Genomic DNA, 20,817 nt, shown 5'->3' on the forward strand with positions numbered 1-20,817 from the left:
TTTTTGTTTTTATTATTTTTTATTTATTTGTTACATTTAGTGTGTGGAGAGGGATAGGGGAAGAATGTGAGAGGGGGTGGTGGTGGAAAAGAGTAAAAGGGAGAGTGGGGGATACAAGCACTGATTTGAATAACTTATTATTTTAAGCTGTGTAACAATTATACCAGATCTGCTGGAAAGACAAACATTACATCCAAAGGTGAAATTCTGACACGAAGATGAGCGGAAGACATCTGTCCATCAATACACTGTGGGTTAGGAGGGGGGATGAAGCAGACAGGGAGCAGTGTGGCAGTGTGCACGTGCGGGTGGAGATTGGGACATGGGCCAAGGGCGAGGCCAGGGCCATGAGCCGCCCACCACTCAACCGGCGCCCCGTCTCCACAAGCCAGCCCCGGCACCCGACCCAAGAAACCAAGAGATCACCGTGCAAACACAGCTCCACCCCCCACCCCCCACTACTCTACCCTATTCTATTCTATTCTCATGGTGTGAGGAAACTGGAGATTCTAAACAGGACTGTAAAATAGGAATATTTTTAGGTTCGTTCCCCTTCAGCTTCCTGCACACAGAAATGAATGAATAAGACTCAAAGACAGTTACTTAGCTTTTGTGGAGGTTTTGCCCGAGGCTGTCTGCAGGCTCGCGCACTCTGATCTGTGAAGTTGGTCCCCCCTCCCTCTACTCTGTCCTGCACTCTGATCTGCTTAACTTTCCATGAAATGCATAATCTTTAACCCATTTATCCAGATACTTGATTAATGTCTGATCCTGACTTTCCACATACTTCCAAACTTTATGAAAAGCTTTCTGGACCTGATCAATGTGCTTTCTTACTTTTTAGTGAGATTTTGTGAATGAGCCCCACCCATGTGTTTGAGGTGTATGATCGATGATCAGCCACAAACGCTCTCAGGAATTCATCGACCACGTCAAACTTCTACAAAGATAGTCTTTGCGGATGTGGCTGTCATGAGAACCAGCTTCTCAAATTCAATCACAAACCAGAGTTCCCACCCAAGTAACCCGTTTTATGGGTTCTGCAGCGCTGAATCTAATCAGCAGAAAAAGCTTGGAGAATCAGAAAAGAAACCTATTATTTGTCAACTGAGTCACTATTTTGTTTTTGAACGAGGCATTAATCAAAGTGAGAACACACCGCAGAAGCTGTCGAAGAGAGCACACTCAGACCGACACAGACAGAGAGACATAAGAAGCGTCACAAACACATAGCTTCCCCGGAGCTCCGTTTCTTCCATCTGCAGCCCACACAGGACTTTTCAGCACAATTTAGTACATGTGCGGTCACCACCAGACCTTCAGCACAAAATAGTTTGCAGCCCACACAGGACTTTCAGCAAAACTTAGAACATGTGCGGTCACCACCAGAACCTCAGCACAAAATAGTTTCTCGCGGCGGTACCTACACTTATGCCTACACTTCACGCTTACATTGCCATCCCTACACTTCCATTCCACCGCGAAAGGAAGGCCCTTACACTTACAGCCTCGCGCGCTGTTCACATGTTTTCCGTCCGCGGAGGATGACTCGTGCACGCGCAGCCTCCTGACTGCAGGCGCTGCCCTATTCAGCGTGCCCGCGCAGCAGTCAGGCTGCAGCCGTGTCTCAATTCTTCCCCAAAGTTGATGCGCGCACACACAAAGACACAGACACAGTCAAAATAAGACCCTAACAAGTAAAGAGAGGACAGACTTTCTGTGTGGCGTACTCACTTCAAGCAATGAACCTCGTTATTTGATGAGGGTCCGACGCCGCCGAGGGCACCACTGGATCCAGGGGCAGGGCTGCCGATCCTGAAGGCGGATGTGTCAATACTGAGGCTGTGATCTCAGACCGAGCTCGGTTTTCGGGCAACCCCCCCAGGGGCTCCAGCGATGTCCAAGACGTGCCGGCCGGCTCAGAAGGACCAAATGTGAGGAAACTGGAGATTCTAAACAGGACTGTAAAATAGGAATATTTTTAGGTTCGTTCCCCTTCAGCTTCCTGCACACAGAAATGAATGAATAAGACTCAGAGACAGTTACTTATCTTTTGTGGAGGTTTTACTTCATACAAACACGAAGGGGACAGACAGATGAACATAGTGCATTCAAAGTCCGAACCAACGAGCTCAGGGATGGGCTTAGTATAAAAACCCTGCATTTGCATATTCAGAAGATCGTCCGATGGACCCCGTGTGAAAATCACACCCACAGGTTACTGCTGGAGAGAAGCTCCAAGGCTAAAGTGAAGATAACTCTGAGGCCTGCTCAGCAGATCACACATGCACAGAAAAAAGGGAGGATGAGAATAAACTCTGAGAACAAAAGCTTGGCTGTGCTGTCTTCAAATGTAATATAATTTTGAGATGACAATACATGCTTAGTGAATTAAGTTTAAACCATTAGTGTAATAAAAGTTAAAGGCAGTTTCTAACTATTCTTCACACATGGCATCACCATAAATGGATTGATGGATGTAGTCGGCACGTAATGTAGATGGAGGCTAACGCAACAAACCTTATTTTCAAAAAAAACATGGCTTGTGCTGTCACAATGTTTTTCTCACAGTTTTACAGTTTATTCTTTTTTCTCGTGATTTTATGAGAAAGTTGAAAAAAAGTTTAAAAAAATTACCAAATTGATCAAAACTTTTCTTATCTTTCTAAATTGCTTATCTTTCTTGTGCTTCATGTTTTGTCCCGTCTCCTGTGTTCCAGATCATCACAGTTTACACGATGCCGGGGATGGAGTCTGATTGGCTGGTCGGGGAGAGAGGAAACCAGAGAGGGAGGGTGCCGGTCACCTACCTGGAGCTGCTCAGTTAGTTTGTGCTGGTGTGCACCTGCATGAGAGGGAGCACACACAGCTCAGGCCACATGCTACAAAACTTCCATGAACGTCTGCAGTGACTCTCAAGTGCACATGACCATGCACATGACAGTGAGAATGGAGTGCACGTCCCAGTTTGTGATGGTTTGTTTTTCTGTTGTTGTTTCCTCCTGAGCTGCAGCTGCTGATCCGTCGGTTTCTGTAGTTTGGGGCTTCCTCGTGCAGAAGAGCGTGCCTGTGATGTGCGTCAGCAGCAGAGACAGCTCTGCAAAAGCAGAACACAATATTGGATGAAACTCTTCAATTCAAAACATAATGAGGAAGTGAAATCTGCCTGATGTCAGTACTTGTAGGATTGACTTGATTGCCTCTGAGTTTATTGCAGACTGTAGTTTTTCCATTTCCTGTTTGTTGACGTTCAGAAATGGAGAAGGAATTTATTGCAAATGCCTTCTTTCAGATGATTGCAGTTGTGAGCAGCTGTGTTGCATGGTGGACTGGTCAACCTCTGACTGGAGGTTTGGTTCCCACCCATGTGTGTTTGAGGGTCCTCGGGCGAGACTGAAAACCCCACATTGGTCCAGTGCATTGGTGAACGGGTGAAGGGAGTGTTATTTGCAAAAGGCTTTGAGCCTTAAAGGTTGACAGCTCCCCATCACCATCACGTGTTGGATTGTTGAGCATTGGTGTCCTGCTGAGATCTTTGGTCTGAATCCTTCAAAAACACAGACACTCTAAACCGAAGACGATGAAGAGACGCTCGTGCATCTTTCCTCTCGCTCGTATGGGGCTTGGCCAGCCTGCAACCGTTTGTGCAAACATCCACATGCACTTTGTGCGCATGTCAGCGTGCACGTCATCGTGCTCTCGAGGGTCCAACATCCCTGTAGCTGCTGCATGTAACAGGCTGCGTGTGATGCTCCTTAGCTGCATCCAGCAGTGTTTTTTTTTAGGCCCAGCATGCTCCCCCACCTAGAACGTGCACGTACGTGCACACGCGACTGATTCTGTGCTGTTTCAGAAGCAACAAAGTCGATTCTCGGCTCGTGCACAGCTCCTTTGCTTTTTACTTTGTAACTGCAGCTGCCTGTTTCCTTTCGACTGACTAATGTGTGGGATTTAATAAACCTAATTTATTGGCTTTATCTGCTTCTTGTCATACTTGATGATTATGTGCGTTGTCAACAAAAGCCTCCTCCCAATGTTGTTTTCCCCATAGGGCCATTCTGCCATGAGTCACTTCCCCATCATGAGGAAGGAGAGGAAGCCAGAGCTGTGCCCACTGGATGATGAGTGAAAGCTGTGGGAACGCCAGGCTGCATGAAACAAAGCTCCTAATGAGAACTCAAACATGCTTTTTCTATGAACTCTTCCCATTTTTTAAGTTGAACAATTGAAATGTGTGCATCTTTTTCGGGTAAAAGTGTATGTGTGCCAAGAAATATGAATTAACTAAAAAAAAACCCTGTGGTGACATCAGTAGCTGTGTTTCCATGAAGTTGCACAAATTGGATTTGGGGTACTAAATTCGCTTGATTGAAACACACACAAAAAAATGAAACTGGCTGCCTTGGGCATTGAAATAACGGGCTCCGCAGGAAGCTCATGCAAAAGTGTTGCATCCACAGCTCTTCTGCAAAACCACCAACCACCATTTCCCAAAATGCTTCATCCGTACCCGCTCCCCCCTTTAAAGAGGTCGCTGCTTCATGGTCCAAATAAGACGCAGACGTCTCCTTTGATAGAATATGATGAGCACTAGTGCTGTGGCCTAAATTTGTATGCATCTGCTGTAAATTAAAGTATTGTTCACATCCTCTGTGTTGTTTTTGAATGACTCACCTGAGTTGGTTTGTGGTTATTTGCATCATTAATATTTAAAGGAAACGGTGAATGTGTACTTCAGATTGTGTTCTGTGGTCCACTTGGTCTGCTGAATAGCCCACATAATTTTCCCTTTAACCCTTGTGCTATCCTAGGCACGTTAACATTGGGAGTTGGGTCATCTAGACCCATAAGACAGTGCGCTGAACCTTTTTCTTCAATGATTTGTGATCTTCACTGGTGTCCATGGATTAAATGAAATCCTCTTCACCTTTATCCACCTTTGTCATGGTAGGGAGAACACGTCAATGTAAGGGTGGGGTCATCTGGACCCCACAAGATAGCACAAGGGTTAATGATAAGAAGGTCCATTTCTGTATGGGTTTATTATGTTTTTAGGTTTTGAATTTCCAAATATTTATGCCTCTCATCAAATCAAATCAACCTTTATTTGTTTAGGACTTTTCCAACTCATGTCACACAAAGTGCTTTGCATAAAATACAATCAAATTTAAAAACAAAATGACATGCCAAATGCAGACAACCCCCCCCAGACACACACACACACACAATGATTAAAAGAGTGATAAAATGATGGAATGTAGAGACCTAGCTTTGTCCTAAAGTAGGGAAACGATATTTTGGGGACATGTCCACATCAGTGACCCCCCACCCAAGTTCACGGAGTACACTACCACAGGACCCCCCAGATCCAATCAAAAGAGTCCACTGATCCCATTCACTGAGAAGGGCCAGTCACCGATGTGGAGGATCCCTCAGAGGAAAACACTGGAGTTACAAGTAAAATGAAAAAGGAACAAAATTAAAATATATTAAACACAAGAACAAAAACAAATAATTACATTCTCAGGCATCCATAAAATTGCTATGGATGCCTGAAAAGACACGAGACAATGAGACAATGGCAAAAACTCCCCAGGACGGGTTTTCGTTTGTATGTGGCGCTAGAGGGGCTTTTTTTTTAAATGCAGGATGGCTGCCTTTACCCGAGGTCAAAGGTCAACGACACTTCTGTGGTGTTTGTAGACTGGAGCTGGCAGCAAGTGTGTGCAATTGCGTGAAAATCGCTCAAACAAAAGTGTTGTTTTCCCATATCGTGGGAAAACACAAAAATCGCCAATTCTCAGAGTTCGCCACAAAATGGCCGCCAAGCCGTAGGTCGTGTTGCCGTCCCATAATGATTTCAAAACTTCATTGGGATATCCCCAACACGTGTGTTTTAGTTTTGTAAATGTCTTTTGAAGTACATTTGTTTTCGGCCCCATACGCGATTTTCGGCCCATTCACTTTTTTTTTTTAACTTCTCCTGTCCAACAGCTGGGCAAACAGATGAGAGCTGAAGGCCTCTTGTGTTGGACATATTTTACTTTAACAACAGGGGTTCTGAATTCTCTGAAAACCAGAGGTATGTCTGAATAAACCCCTTTTGTAATCAAGGCCAAACTTTATTCATTTTAATCGTATTTGAGGATTTTTTGTGTTGGACCGGACGGAGAAGGAAAGGAGGGAAGAAGAGAGAGAGATGTTAGAGAGGGGGGAATAGGAGGGTGATTATAGAGGGGGGGGGGGTAAAACCATGAAGCAGCATAAAGCAACAGGTTGCTGGATGTTTATCAATACGGTCAGGTTCAGATGTAATACAAAACTAGAAGGGGCGGGGCCTGTCCACACACACCCTCAAATGTTATAAACACACCTGTTGTCTGCAAAAATGTCCACATGTCAACATGTACACAATACATGTACACACACATACTTATGTCTTCAGACCAACTAGTGTGAAATATTTCATTCAATCACGCAAAGTGTTTGTGCAAAGGTGAGCTAACACCTGTGCTCAATTAAGTGTTCATGTTCTTCTAAAATGGATGGTGGAATGTGAAAAGAAGGAGGGAGAGTTTCCAGCCATCCCCACACCAAGACCCCCGCCGCAGCAGGTGCGGCAGCCAGAACTCCCCCAACGCCACTCGGCAGTAGGCAGAGAACATCGCCCCTGGGTGACCACATCCGCCACCCAGGCAAGGGCCAGCCCCGAGGCCCCCAGAGCCAGAGAGCAGGGAGGCACCAGGAGAGCAGCCCCCCCACCGCGCCAGGAGGGCCCAGCGCCGGGCCCCACCCGGGAAGAGTGCCCGCAGCCCCAGCCGAGCACCTCATCACCACCCAGGAGTTCTGGGCATCCTCCCGCCCTACCCAAGGTATGGGCCAGGACCCCCCAATGGAGACCCGCTCCGCGCTCCAGGCAGCCACCCACCCGGCCCACGGTGGGTCCAGGAAGGAGTAAGGCAAGGGCCAGCCGCCCCCGCCCAGGGGGAGGGCACTAGGAGAAGAGGGGGTCCACAAGAGATGTTGTGAACATGGCCTGACCAGGCTCACCCACTGTAGGAAATTTGGCGAGGCCCAACACTCAGGGGCAAGGACCAGAACCCACAGCACAGGGACACGGACACCCCCGGCTCAGGTGTGATGCGATCCCCGGCTCTTGGCCTTGCCAGAGAGCTCAGGGATCCCTCTCCCTGCGTGGAGAGAGCACTGCCGGGCCCAGAAAACTAGCACCCAGGGGATGCGGCCACCGTTGCCAAGGGCCCAGTTCCCCCTACCAGGGCCCATTCATTTTTTTGACTGGATCGCTCACCGTTATGTCATCATCTTCGGGGGGGTGACGTTGACTTTGTGAAAAGTTCATTTGCAATTTATCCCAGGTGTGTGCACATTTTGGTGACTTTTCAAGCATGCGGCGGGAGTCACATGTTCGCTGAAATGCGGGGAAGTCGTTCCAACTGCGAAAACAACATGGTCCTTGCAGTCAGTGACTGTTGCTGCGGGCCATAATAATTACATAAATAAAGCTTAACAGACGTATAAAATGGTAAGTGAGACTGAAAAATTAAAAATAAAGAAAGAAATAAGTACAAATAATTGGATAAATAAATGTATATACATACACATATAAAACTAATAAAAAGAGAAAAGAAATTATAAAAATATCAAATAAATTCCTAAAATTCAATTAAAAGCTAAATTAAAAAGGTAGGTCTTAAGCCTTCCTTTAATGCTATCTTAGATGACCCCACCCTTACATTGACGTGTTCTCCCTACCATGACAAAGGTGGATAAAGGTGGAAAGATTTCATGTAATCCATGGACACCAGTGAAGATCACAAATCATTGAAGAAAAAAGGTTCAGAGCACTGTCTAGTGCAGGGGTCACCAACCCTGTGCCCGCGGGCGCCAGTGCGCCCGCGAGCACCCCTTGTGGCGCCCGCAGGGAATGCACCCAAAAAAAATCTTCTTTTTTTTTAATTGAAGCAAATATTCAACAAACAACCACGGCATGTCTGTCAATGACAACAATATTAATTCTGAGATAAAGGTAGACAAAGAAAACCCAAATATGTAAACAAATATAACTTGAAAAATAATCAATAAAAGTAAGGGTCTATTACAAAAGTTTAAATAGATCAAATAAATTACACAATTTCTGGACATTCTTATGATTCATGTAATGTAAAGATTTTGAGAATAGGTTGAGGTGGTTGAGTAATCCGTTAATGTGAGGATTAATATTCCTGCCTGTTTTTATTTACATTTATGTTTAAAAAGTTAAAATTAAGTTAAAGTTTTAAAGGTTTAAAAGTTTAGCTTTAGTGTGTTCAATAAATATTTATCTTGTTCGGCTGCAACCTAAAGTCTGTTTTGAATTTAGGCTCCCTCTGCAACTGAGTTTGACCCCCCCTGTAATACGAGTCTAGAAAATTCATGCATGTTTTTGTGTGAAAAATAGGGCACACAAAAGGAAGTCCTCAAATTGTGTTGTTGTTTTTTCTTTTTCTTTTTTTTTTTTGGGGGGGGGGGGGGGGGGGGGGGCTAGGAGGGTTTTAGTGGCGCCCTTCATACCACTTGGTGCCCATGAAATAGCCTTCGGTCTCAAAAAGGTTGGTGAACCCTGGTCTAGTGGGTCTAGATGACCCAACTCCCAATATTAAAGTGCCTCGGATAGCACAAGGGTTACAAACATGAACAGTCTGTGCGGCCCTGAGGCTCTCTGGGAGGCTGTTTCACAGGCGAGGTCCGTTAAAAACTGAATAAAGCCTCGCCGTATGTTTTAGTTCTAACTTTTGGAATAACCAAAAGGCCTGTATCAGAGGACCTAAGGGTCTGCGAGGGCTCATACTTTAAAATCATATCAGATAAACATGACGGCCCGAGACTATAAAAACATTTACAGTACAAACCAATAATCATGTGTTTGTGGAGTTCATCTGAAGGTCATGTTTTCTGGTTCTGCACTTTCTGTCTTGATTTCTGCTGAAGCGTATTGGTATAAAACCGATTGTTTTGTTGAAACTGCTTACTGTTCACTTGTTTTATTTGAAGCCTCGGCTTTAAAAGTAGGCACATGTCATCAGGGAAATAACCAGAGAATGGGCAAAAACGGCCATTTGGAGGGGAAAGTCTGTTGATGCCCTAAAGAGGCCCCTCATGCACTGTGCTGAAACTGCAGGACAGTTCTCATGAAACAGACAGATCTAGAACATGTTTCTCATTTGATAGCTTTGTGATAAAGTATCTTGTTGCAGCTTCTCTTTAGGACTGTAAATATTTAAAAGACTTAAAAAAAACCTCATAAATAAACGGCTTTACTTGAATGAAATGTTGAACATTTAAAGATAAGCTGTCATAAACTGTCTTTCTGGACTTTGACCACAGAAATTGATAGATAGATAGATAGATAGATAGATAGATAGATAGATAGATAGATAGATAGATAGATAGATAGATAGATAGATAGATAGATAGATAGATAGATAGATAGATAGATAGATAGATAGATAGATAGATAGATAGATAGATAGATAGATAGATAGATAGATAGATGACTTTATTAATCCGCCAATAGGGAAATTTCATTTATCTGTGGCAGCAACACGACATTCAGAAATAATCTATATAATATAACATCAATAAAGGACATCACAAATTACATTTATATTAGATAATTAAAAATATTACTAAAATTATTATGAAAAATTATTATCAAAAATGAGATTCTTATTAAATAAAGAAATAAATATTAAATAAATACAGCTGCAAAAGTGTAAAAAAACATGATGCCTGGAAAAAAAAGACAGTGAAGCCGTTCAGCCTGATTTCTTTAAACTAAATGGAAATTTTAAGTTTGAGACTGCCTTGGTCACATTGAAATCAAATGGGGGGGTTGACACTTACAGCTTCTGCGGGTTTTTGGGATGTCTAGGCCTGTGAAGGGTCGTGGAGACGAGTGGCTATGGGCCAATCTGCAGGTGAAAAATGAGCATATTTTTGCAGGGCAACCCATAAATCCTGCACACTGTGCTGGAAGCCCATTAGTGCTGTTCACGTGATACGTGCGCTCTCGTCTTGCATCCCTTGCGAACAAACCTTGTTGTTGGAAATTAGGAAGTTACAATCATCGTATGACAATCAGAGCCTAATTTGTGTGGGCATCTTATCGGAACCTATGTATCATGTGCACACACTGTGCGTGCAGCTTTTGCATGCGTCGGTAAGGAGCCAGCAGGGCTGTGTAACCTACATTATTCATTATTCTTAGACATATTTCAAGAGACACTCACCACACGAACAACAATGGTACATTTTGCTTTCATGAGGCGGTTCCACAAGCCTCAAGGGAAGTGCAAGACACACCTACGCTCTCCTTAAGGTGCAGCTCATCGTCTCTACAACCCTCTAAGGGCCGAACAATCCTTGTATGGCACCCATATAAGGGTTGTTGCGGAAGGTATGACTGTTATGCTTGTGAGACGAATGGAAGTTAAACGCACTTGTGACGTAGAGGTAATCCTGTTGTACAGTATACAGTGCCCTAACACCACCCTCTATTCACCAGTAAGGTGTTCATGTCACTGCACGCATGAGGTGAGTGACTGCTTCGTTATCTTTTCTCAGATGAGGAGTGAAAGCTAAAACGGTGGATTTTGATGAATGTGGCTTAAGCTTAAGCAATATTCAGTCCCACTTGAAAGTGATGTGCTGTAAATGCTGAATAAATAAATAAAGCAAAAGGCATAAGATCAGACCAAATGCCAGAGATGATAGATCTGTGGACTAAGCTTCTCTCATGAGCTCAGCACAGCGGTTCTCCAAAACCTAACTCTGTTCTTTCCCTTCAGATGGATTTCTATTCTCCCAGCCTTTCATTCCTTAAACACAACAGAGAGATTAAAATTGTGACTCATGTCAAACACGACTCGGTTGCCACTTTATTTTTTGGTTCAAAGTGTTTTTTCAGTCCAGGAATGTGCAGATCTCTCTGTGGAGCTGCAGTTTCTTCATGCATCTCAGCTGAGCACACACGGCGTGTTCAAGGATTCTGACCTCTGACAGCTAGTTCTGTTCATGTGATACTGCATGTGCGCTCTCGTCTCGTCTCGACCTCTGACAGCTAATCTCCATCACTTCCCAGAAGAAGAGAATTACACAATTATCTCCAGCAACTACTGTCATCCAGTTTCATTTCCCTCTGGCATGCGTGTGCGCGCACACATGCATGTTGGTGTGTAAAAGATGTTTCACAGTTTGTCATCTAAAGATGAATTTCCTCTCTTGATTTGGGACACTTAAGCCTTAAAAAAAGACCTTAAGCATTTACTTTTTGTTGGTTTCTTCTATTTTGGGTGAATTAGTTCATAAACCACTATAATAAAGAAAGGCATTGTAAACCACACTGCATACTATTTTTGCAGCTGCCGCCTGAGAATAAAAGTTATATATTTTTTTTACAAGATCCCTGTCACAGAAGCTATCTGGGGATTGTGATGAGCATCTTAATGCTGGTGGGACTGAGTCAGACAGAAGTCGGTCCTGCAGCTGCTTTTGCTTCATGTGTAAAGCTTTTGATCAGTCTGACCCAGAGTCAAACTTGGATTTCCTTCTCTCCTATTGGATTACAAACATGTTAAATTACCAGTAAGCTGGAACAAAGTCTTGAAAAAGTTCAGAGTTTTACATCAGATCACAGAACTATTTAAAATAAAATCCATATGCACAGCTGAAAAGTTTGTGTTCTATGTTAAGTTTGTGTTAATAAAGTCATCTATCTATCTATCTATCTATCTATCTATCTATCTATCTATCTATCTATCTATCTATCTATCTATCTATCTATCTATCTATCTATCTATCTATCTATCTATCTATCTATCCATCCATCCATCCATCCATCCATCCATCCATCCATCCATCCATCCATCCATCCATCCATCCATCTATCCATCTATCCATCTATCTATCTATCTATCTATCTATCTATCTATCTATCTATCTATCTATCTATCTATCTATCTATCTATCTATCTATCTATCTATCTATCTATCTATCTAATTATAGTTTTCAGGTGATAAAAAAAATTAAATTCAGCCTCCAAACATAAAAAGTTTGTGAAAAAATTCCATGACGCTCACGATGTCGCCTTTGATCATTGCTGTGGAAGTTACTTCAAAAGTAACCCTTTGCCTTACAATATTACTCTCTCCAAATTGTAGTGCGTCTCATGAGTCCTATTTTACTTTTAAGTTCATTTCTTGAAACGCAGTAAATAAAAAAGTAAAGTAAGTATTTTATATGTACAAAAAGAAAAATATGGTGTAATTATAATTACCAGAGGCCTCAAACGTTTTTAGAGAAATAGGCTACTGAGGAGAGGGTGTGAGGCTATCACTACTAGGTGTGGCACGGTAGTCGAGTACTGAAGGTGCCAGCCGTTTACTGAGTCGGGGTCCTGCTCCAGGAAAATTTAAAAAATTAGGGCCCTTTATGCATTTTCAGATGAATTCTTACAGCTCAAGAGGGATTTAGTACTTACAGTTTTTCTCAGTCGCTTTAGTACAATTCTCAGATCAGAATGAAATTCCCAAAACTATTTGTTCAATCTTCACATCATGATGTCACTTGTGCACATCATATAAGCAGTTTTTCACTTCTTTGAACAAGTTGCAATTGCTTTGGTACATCAATGCAAATGATTATGTACAATTCTCTGCTCTTTGCTACATTATCAATTGTTTATGTCATGTTGATCAAAATGTATTATGTAGTTCACTGTGCAATAGTCTGACTCCTCAAAATACCTAGTCATTAGTTCATCGTGTAAGTCATTAACTGCAAAATGGTTGACCAAGTTGTCATAATGTGACAAACATATTTCGCTGCATTGCAAGAGAGGATATTCGCTGTGATGTGGATGAGAATTTGTGGCCTAACATACAGGAACGACAACACCAGTCCACACCAATTCCTACTGCACTGCCTGTACTGTACAGAATATTGTCCTATCTTTTTTCCCCTTTGTGTTACTGTTTGCAGTGGGTTTTTTCTATGTTGGTATGACATGGTCTGTCAACAAATTACAATATGAACAATAAAAGTGTAAATGTGAATCTTGTCCAGTCTCTTGCAATCAAACAAAAAAGGTGAAACTTACATTTTACAATAATTGTCATCCAAACTTTAGCCATAGTTTACATCAGAACCTCCCTCTAAAGTAAACAGTTATATTGACAACATGACTAAGTCATTTGACTGTCTTGTTCGTAGACAATGACACAAGGACTTGACATTCTGATGGCACTGACATGTTTAATGACATAAAGACTTAGCTTTGAGAGATGAACTAAAGATTTTGAGCAAGTTACAGGCTTTTGCAAGAAATCCATAGTGTTTTGCTGTTTGTACAAATTGTTTTGAGAAATGCACACGCGTATTTAATAACTTAAATTCTGGTCTGAGAATTGTACTAAAGCGACTGAGAAAAACTGTAACTTATGCTCCATCGCTGTTGACAACCTGTTTTCCTGTGACTGCTTATCTACGAATCAAGTTCCAACACTTTTTGAGTAGGACCATAGTTTGGAAAGTAAATTTACTTGTAACATTCAAGTAAGTTCAGTTAGTACTTTACAAACAACTGCTCTTTCCACATTCAGTTCCACAGTCAGTTCAGCTGCTACAAAAACTGCTTGGCCTTCCTCCTTGCGGATGTTGGATTCCCTCCAGACACTAGTTTTGTGTAATCAAGCAGAACAAAGATTTTGTTCATGACATATTGCATCCTCTGTTGCCTTGTGATCTCTCTGCTTTGAATGATTGCATTATGGGAAACAAGTCTGTTGTAACGCCATTTACTGGGCAGGTGCTGAGTAAACTCAAATGCTCTCTCAGTCTGGGCTTGAAGCTATGCAACAACAGGGAAAGCTGCTGACTGGACAGATGGGCAAGAGACAGAAACACCCTTTACAAGAAGGACAAGCCAGGAAAGGTTTTTAATAAAGTAGCTGGGAGTCACAGAAAGCTGTGCAAGCCCAACTGTGGTGTGAAAAAATCTATCAGTAACTGTACAGCTTTTGGAATCAAAATACTTTAACCCTTGTGCTATCTTTTTTTTGAACACATTTTATTCAAGTATGCAGATCAATTATTGACTTTTACAGCTTAACGAAATGAACAAAGAACAAGTGGCATCTCAGCAAAAATGAAGGTATCAACAGGAGTCTTTCAAAATTAGTTTCCCAGGGCTCAGAAAACATTACCATAAAAATAAATAAACAATGAAACAATAATTGACAAAGAAATATTACATCGTACACTGATTATGAGTGGAAAAGCTGCCCATAAAGGTAAACAAAACTGTCCCATTGCAAAACCACTCTATGTAAAAATTTATCCATCTGGCCAACCAAAGTGTTCAGTCACATAAGTCATAAAATATCTCTGACCTCAAATGAAGTTTAGCTGTTATTTTCTCCATCAAGTAAACTTTCCTCAAAGCCTCCAGCCACTGTTCAAGAGTCAGGGGTGAGGTTTTAAGCCAAGATCTGCTAATCATCTTTTTTGCCACCAGTAGAAGAATTTGTATGAGTTTAACTTTTTTCTTCCTTGTGCCTTCTTCTGGAAGGATGCCTATTATATAGTAAAGTGAATTTAATGGAAAGTTGACCTGTGTTATAACTTTAATAATGTTTTGAATTCCTTGCCAATATGGTATCAGAACAGGGCTGACATGGTGTCTCGGTCAGCTACCTGCCTCCTCCCCCCCCTTCCTGCTCTGCCTTGGATGCGACCAGCTGGTTCCACTTACCTCATCATCTTCCCCGCCTTCTTAAGGAGATCCAGGACCTTTCTTCGGTGCCAGTTCGTTGTTACTCCCACGGTGCTTATGTCTGGCCAGCTCATGCTTTGTACCTTGTCTGATCTCAGCCTCGCTAACTGTTCCTCTCTGCTCCGCTCTCAGGAACCGTCTTCATCACAAGGGAACCTCGGGTCGCCGTCCTCTGCTCTCGCTCCTCATCCTTCTCCTCGGACTCAGCCGAAGTCACGCTCTCTGGTTCATCCTGCCACAAACCTCCAGTCAGCCGCCACGCCGCATCAAGAATCTAGTTCTATACTCACCTCCTGTGAATTAAACCACCTTAACTTACCTCACGTCTCCAAGTGTTCTTCTGGGTTCCAGCGTTTGGGTCGGTCTGAATATTCCACGAGACCATGACAGAACGAACTGGCCAAATTCCCGACCCAGCTGACTCGGAAGGACTTCGCCACGACGTTACCCTCCAAGGTAATCTTCTGAGCCGCCAAGCGGACGCTCTCGCTCAAATGTCCGCGGCTCAGCAAGATCTTTTTCGCCGTCTCGATTGTATTACCCATACACTCACGGAACTAACAGGACAGGCATCTACTGTCTCAGTCACAACTCAAGCTCCCGCTTCCGGCAACAGTTTCACTTCCGCCTCCGCCGTCACTCCCGAAAACTTCCGCCTTCAACCGGAACCATTCAGCGGTGACGTCACGGCCTGCGGAGGGTTTCTCCTACAATGCCAGCTCATATTCCAGCAGGCGCCCAGACACTACCAAACGGATCAAAGCAGAATTGCTTTAATTGTGAATTCTCTCAGAAACAAAGCACTCCAGTGGGCCCAAGCTTTTTTGGCTGCTCATCCAATCTCTCATCTTCCCTTCGACCGGTTCATAGAAGAGTTCCGTTTAGTATTTGACCAGCCTCGTAAGCAGGAGGAAGCCACCCGACGGTTGCTCAATCTAAAACAAGGCAACCGTTCGGTAAGTGAACATCTTATTGACTTCCGTATATTAGCTGTAGAGGCTGGCTGGCCAGATCCTGCTCTAAAAGGGATATTCTACCAATCCCTGAGTGAAAAAATTAAGGATCATTTATGTTCACAACCAGAGGCTAACAACTTTGAAGAGCTTGTCTCCGCAGCCCTCAGATCTGATATCCGGGTACGAGAACGTCACGCTGAACGGAGCATTAGACCTCCGGGCCTTTTTCAAAACCCTGTTTCATCCAACCATGTGGTCCCGCTACCTGCTCACGAGCCATCAGCTACCGCACCAGACGAACCAATGCAAGTAGGTCATTCAAAACTCACTGCTGAAGAACGACAGAAACGGCGTGAAGAAGGGTTATGCTTTTATTGTGGTCATCCCGGTCATCTTGTTTCCCAGTGCAGACAACGTTTAAACTCCAGAACCCCCCGTTAGATGACAGGCCACGGGGGGATAACGTTATTCATGTCAAGAAAACCAAGTTCTTGTTTGTACCTGTCAAAGTAGCTCATCAAAATCAAGTCCACGATTTGAATGCACTTATAGATTCTGGCGCCGAACATAGTCTCATCGACTTAGACCTGGTTAAACATCTCTCGTTACCTGTAGAACCCCTCGATTCCCCCATTAATGTCGCTGGGTTAGGTGGTAAACAACTTACCCGTATCACATCACGTACTAAACCGGTCCTCATTCTTACTTCCGGTAATCACAGAGAATACCACCAGTTTTTTGTCACTCGTTGCTCTCAGACTCCCATAATTATGGGATTTTCCTGGCTTCAAATTCACAACCCTCAAATTGACTGGACTGCTCCCCGCATCGCCAACTGGAGTACTTATTGCATGGCAAATTGCCTTCACTCTGCTATTCCGTCTGCTATTGCCCCTACTCCCACTTCAGCTAAAGAAATCGACCTGTCCAAGGTGCCCTCGTGCTACCACGACCTTAAAGCTGTGTTTTGTAAATTTAAAGCCAGTGCTTTACCCCCCCATAGGCCGTATGATTGCGCCATTGAACTTCTGAACTGCGCTCCTCTTCCTAAGGGCAGATTATTCAATTTATCCGGACCCGAGAAAAGCGCTATGGAAAAATACATTCAGGAGGCTTTGTCTCTTGGTCACATCCGTCCCTCCACTTCTCCGATCGGTGCAGGTTTCTTTTTTGTGGAGAAAAAAGACAAAACCCTGAGGCCCTGCATCGACTATCGTGAGTTGAACAAGATTACGGTTAAGGATAAATATTCTCTCCCATTAATTGATTCGGTTTTTGACTCTGTCCAGCAGGCTACCATCTTCTCTAAGTTAGACCTGAGAAACGCTTATCATTTGGTTCGCATTCGTGAGGGAGATGAATGGAAAACGGCTTTCAACACACCCCTGGGCCACTATGAATATTTGGTCATGCCGTTCGGCCTCACTAATGCTCCCGCTGTTTTTCAACGGCTTGTTAATGATGTCCTTCGCGACTTCCTTAATAGGTTCGCTTTTGTTTATCTTGATGATATCTTGATTTATTCTTCTAACCTAACTCAACATGAGCATCACGTTCGTCTCGTCCTAGAACGTCTCTTAGAAAACCAACTATTCGTAAAAGCTGAGAAATGCGAATTTCATACCTCCTCCGTTCCTTTTCTGGGGTATATCATTGAAGCTGGCAACATACGACCAGATCCAGCCAAAATTGAAGCAGTTACTCAATGGGAAACTCCACAGACCCGTAAGAAGCTACAACAATTTCTGGGTTTCGCAAACTTTTACAGGCTGTTTATCCGTAACTACAGCAGCATAGCAGCACCCCTCACGCAGCTTACATCTATTAAACAACCCTATGTCTGGACCCCAGCTGCCGATATGGCGTTCAGAAAACTCAAAGAACTTTTTGTCACAGCTCCCATCCTCATTCAACCGGATATCACGAAACAGTTCATTGTAGAAGTGGATGCCTCCGATTCTGGGGTTGGCGCCGTTCTGTCTCAGCGTGAAGAATCCTCCGGCAAGTTAAAGCCCTGCGCTTATTTTTCCCGCAAACTGAGTCCTGCGGAGCGGAATTATGATGTGGGCAACCGAGAACTTCTGGCCATCAAATTGGCTTTGGATGAGTGGCGCCACTGGCTGGAGGGGGCAGAGCTTCCCTTTATTGTATGGACAGACCATAAGAATCTTGCATATCTACGCAGTGCAAAAAGACTGAATTCACGTCAGGCCCGCTGGTGCCTGTTCTTTGACCGGTTTAATTTCAATATCACCTACCGTCCAGGCAGCCGCAACATCAAGCCAGACGCCTTGTCCAGGAAATACACCATCTCTGAGTCCCCCTCTGACTCTGCTATCCTCCCTAAATCCTGTTTTATAGGTACTCTCACCTGGGAGATTGAGAACAAGATCCAGCAAGCCCAGGGTGAGATACCTAATCACGTTACCTGTCCGCCTGGAACTTTGTATGTGCCTGACTCTCTCAGGTCCGAGGTGCTCACTTGGGGGCATGCTTCCCGGATCGCCTGTCATGGAGGGGTTCACCGGACTATCAATTTGCTTCGTCGAAGGTTTTTCTGGCCCTCCCTGGAAAAAGACGTTCGTGAGTACGTGGCAGCTTGTACCATCTGTGCCCGCTCTAAGAACTCTAATTCACCCCCCTCGGGTCTACTGCAGCCTCTGCCGATACCCAGTCGGCCTTGGTCGCACATCGCTCTGGATTTCGTTACTGGGTTGCCTCCTTCCCAAGGGCACACTGTTATTCTGACGATCATTGATCGTTTTTCCAAAGCCGTTCATTTTGTTCCCTTGGCCCAGCTTCCCTCCGCCACAGACACCGCAGAGATCCTGATCCATCACGTATTTCGCTACCATGGAATTCCCTGTGACATCGTGTCTGACCGTGGACCCCAATTCACGTCCCAAGTGTGGAAATCGTTCTGTTCTGCCCTCGGGGCCACGGTCAGTCTCAGCTCAGGTTACCATCCCCAGTCCAATGGGCAAGCTGAAAGGGTTAACCAAGAGCTGGAGGCGGCTCTCAGGTGCTTGGCAGCTCAGAACGAGTCGGACTGGTCCAAGTTTCTCATCTGGGTTGAGTACGCCCACAACATTCACCCCTCTTCCGCTACTGGCTTATCTCCCTTCGAAGTCTCATTGGGGTACTCGCCACCTCTGTTTCCTTCTCAGGAATTCGATCTGGCAGTGCCCTCGGTTCAGCTCCATCTTCAACGGTGCCAGGACATTTGGCGTCAGGCCAGGGCTGCTCTCCTGCGCACCAGGGAGAGCAACTGCCAGATCGCTAATCGTCACAGGGTGGTGAGTCCCGATTACCGTCCTGGGCAGAAGGTTTGGTTATCGTCTCGCAACATCCCCATTCAGGCGTCATCACGTAAGCTGGCTCCCAGATACATCGGCCCTTACGTGATTGATCGCATCATCAATCCCTCCTGTGTCCGCCTGCGCCTGCCTGCTGCTCTGAAAGTTCACCCCTCGTTCCATGTTTCCCAGATCAAACCTGTCAGCGATAGCCCTTTGTGCCCGCCGTCCTCTTCCCCTCCGCCCGCCCGGGTCATTGACGGTGCGCCTGCCTTTACGGTCAGTCGTGTGCTGGACGTCCGGCGCCGTGGTAGGGGCTTCCAGTTTCTCGTGGACTGGTTGGGGTACGGTCCGGAAGAGCGCTCTTGGATCTCCCGCTCTATGATTCTGGACCGTTCCCTGATCGACGACTTCTTCCGTGCCCACCCGGACCGTCGTCCTGGACCGCCTGGAGGCGGTCGTTGAGGGGGGGGTACTGACATGGTGTCTCGGTCAGCTACCTGCCTCCTCCCCCCCCTTCCTGCTCTGCCTTGGATGCGACCAGCTGGTTCCACTTACCTCATCATCTTCCCCGCCTTCTTAAGGAGATCCAGGACCTTTCTTCGGTGCCAGTTCGTTGTTACTCCCACGGTGCTTATGTCTGGCCAGCTCATGCTTTGTACCTTGTCTGATCTCAGCCTCGCTAACTGTTCCTCTCTGCTCCGCTCTCAGGAACCGTCTTCATCACAAGGGAACCTCGGGTCGCCGTCCTCTGCTCTCGCTCCTCATCCTTCTCCTCGGACTCAGCCGAAGTCACGCTCTCTGGTTCATCCTGCCACAAACCTCCAGTCAGCCGCCACGCCGCATCAAGAATCTAGTTCTATACTCACCTCCTGTGAATTAAACCACCTTAACTTACCTCACGTCTCCAAGTGTTCTTCTGGGTTCCAGCGTTTGGGTCGGTCTGAATATTCCACGAGACCATGACAGAGGCAGTCCCAAAAAATATGTGTGTGATCTCCAATTTTATTGCATTTCCTCCAACATAAATCAGATTTATTTTTGTCATATTTAGATGTAGTGTACGGTGTCTTGAAAAAATCTCATCATAATCTTCCAGTTGAACTCATTCCATGTAGGACTGTTTGAAATTTTATGAACCCCCTCGCAGATTGCTTCCCACTTATCATCCTCAATGACAATGTTTGCCTCCAATTCCCATTTTCCTTTCAGATCTAATGAATTATCTGATAAGTGTGCCTGCAGACAATGGTACATATTTGATACTATCTTCTTCCTTGATTTATCAACAATGCTTTTGATCATTAACTGTTCTATATGAGTTGGTGGTTGTCTCAAAGCCTCCCATTCCCCACATGACCTTAAGTAGTCCCTTATTTGCAAGTATCTGTAAAAATCCTTGGAATCTATACCGTATTTATCCTGTAATTGTTTGAAAGATTTTAAGATGTCCCCGTCAAATAATTGATGTATTGTTAATAAACCTTTTTTGCCCGAGTCCGAGAAACCAGGATCTATCTTGTTTGGCAAAAAGTCAGCTATTTTGGAAATTTTGAGTGCTCTTGAAGTAGTCAGGGGAGCGCCAATGTTTTTCCTCACGGTTGACCATACTCTCTGTGTACAACCCTTGTGCTATCTTAGATGACCCCACCCCTACTTTGACGTGTTCTCCCTACCATGACAAAGGTGGATAAAGGTGGAAAGATTTCATGTAATCCATGGACACCAGTGAAG

At 44.5% G+C, this 20,817-nt stretch overlaps 1 protein-coding gene and 1 long non-coding RNA gene across 8 annotated transcripts in view; one reads left to right on the forward strand and one right to left on the reverse strand.

Moving 5' to 3' along the window:
- The window catches only part of LOC101169212 (endophilin-B2), a 30,977-nt gene extending 26,326 nt beyond the window's left edge, over positions 1-4,651 (forward strand). For all 6 annotated transcript variants that reach the window (XM_011479643.3, XM_011479645.3, XM_011479644.3 and 3 more), the window contains 2 exons: positions 2,721-2,823; positions 4,052-4,651. In XM_011479643.3, the coding sequence (XP_011477945.1) occupies positions 2,721-2,823; positions 4,052-4,122 (174 nt within the window). In that variant the 3' untranslated portion in view covers positions 4,123-4,651. The remainder of the gene's footprint in view (positions 1-2,720; positions 2,824-4,051) is intronic.
- Positions 2,893-15,429, reverse strand: LOC111947930. 2 transcript variants are annotated; one of them, XR_002873895.1, is made up of 3 exons: positions 15,151-15,420; positions 14,811-15,063; positions 2,893-3,097 (listed from the first exon to the last, which is right to left on the reverse strand). It is a non-coding gene; the product is annotated as an uncharacterized LOC111947930 (long non-coding RNA). The 2 variants fall into 2 exon arrangements; XR_002873894.1 differs by lacking the exon at positions 2,893-3,097 and having other exon boundaries at positions 14,120-15,063; positions 15,151-15,429.
- Positions 15,430-20,817: the final 5,388 nt, after the last annotated feature.

This window comes from Oryzias latipes, chromosome 9, assembly GCF_002234675.1.
Source record: "Oryzias latipes chromosome 9, ASM223467v1".
NCBI lineage: Eukaryota > Metazoa > Chordata > Actinopteri > Beloniformes > Adrianichthyidae > Oryzias > Oryzias latipes.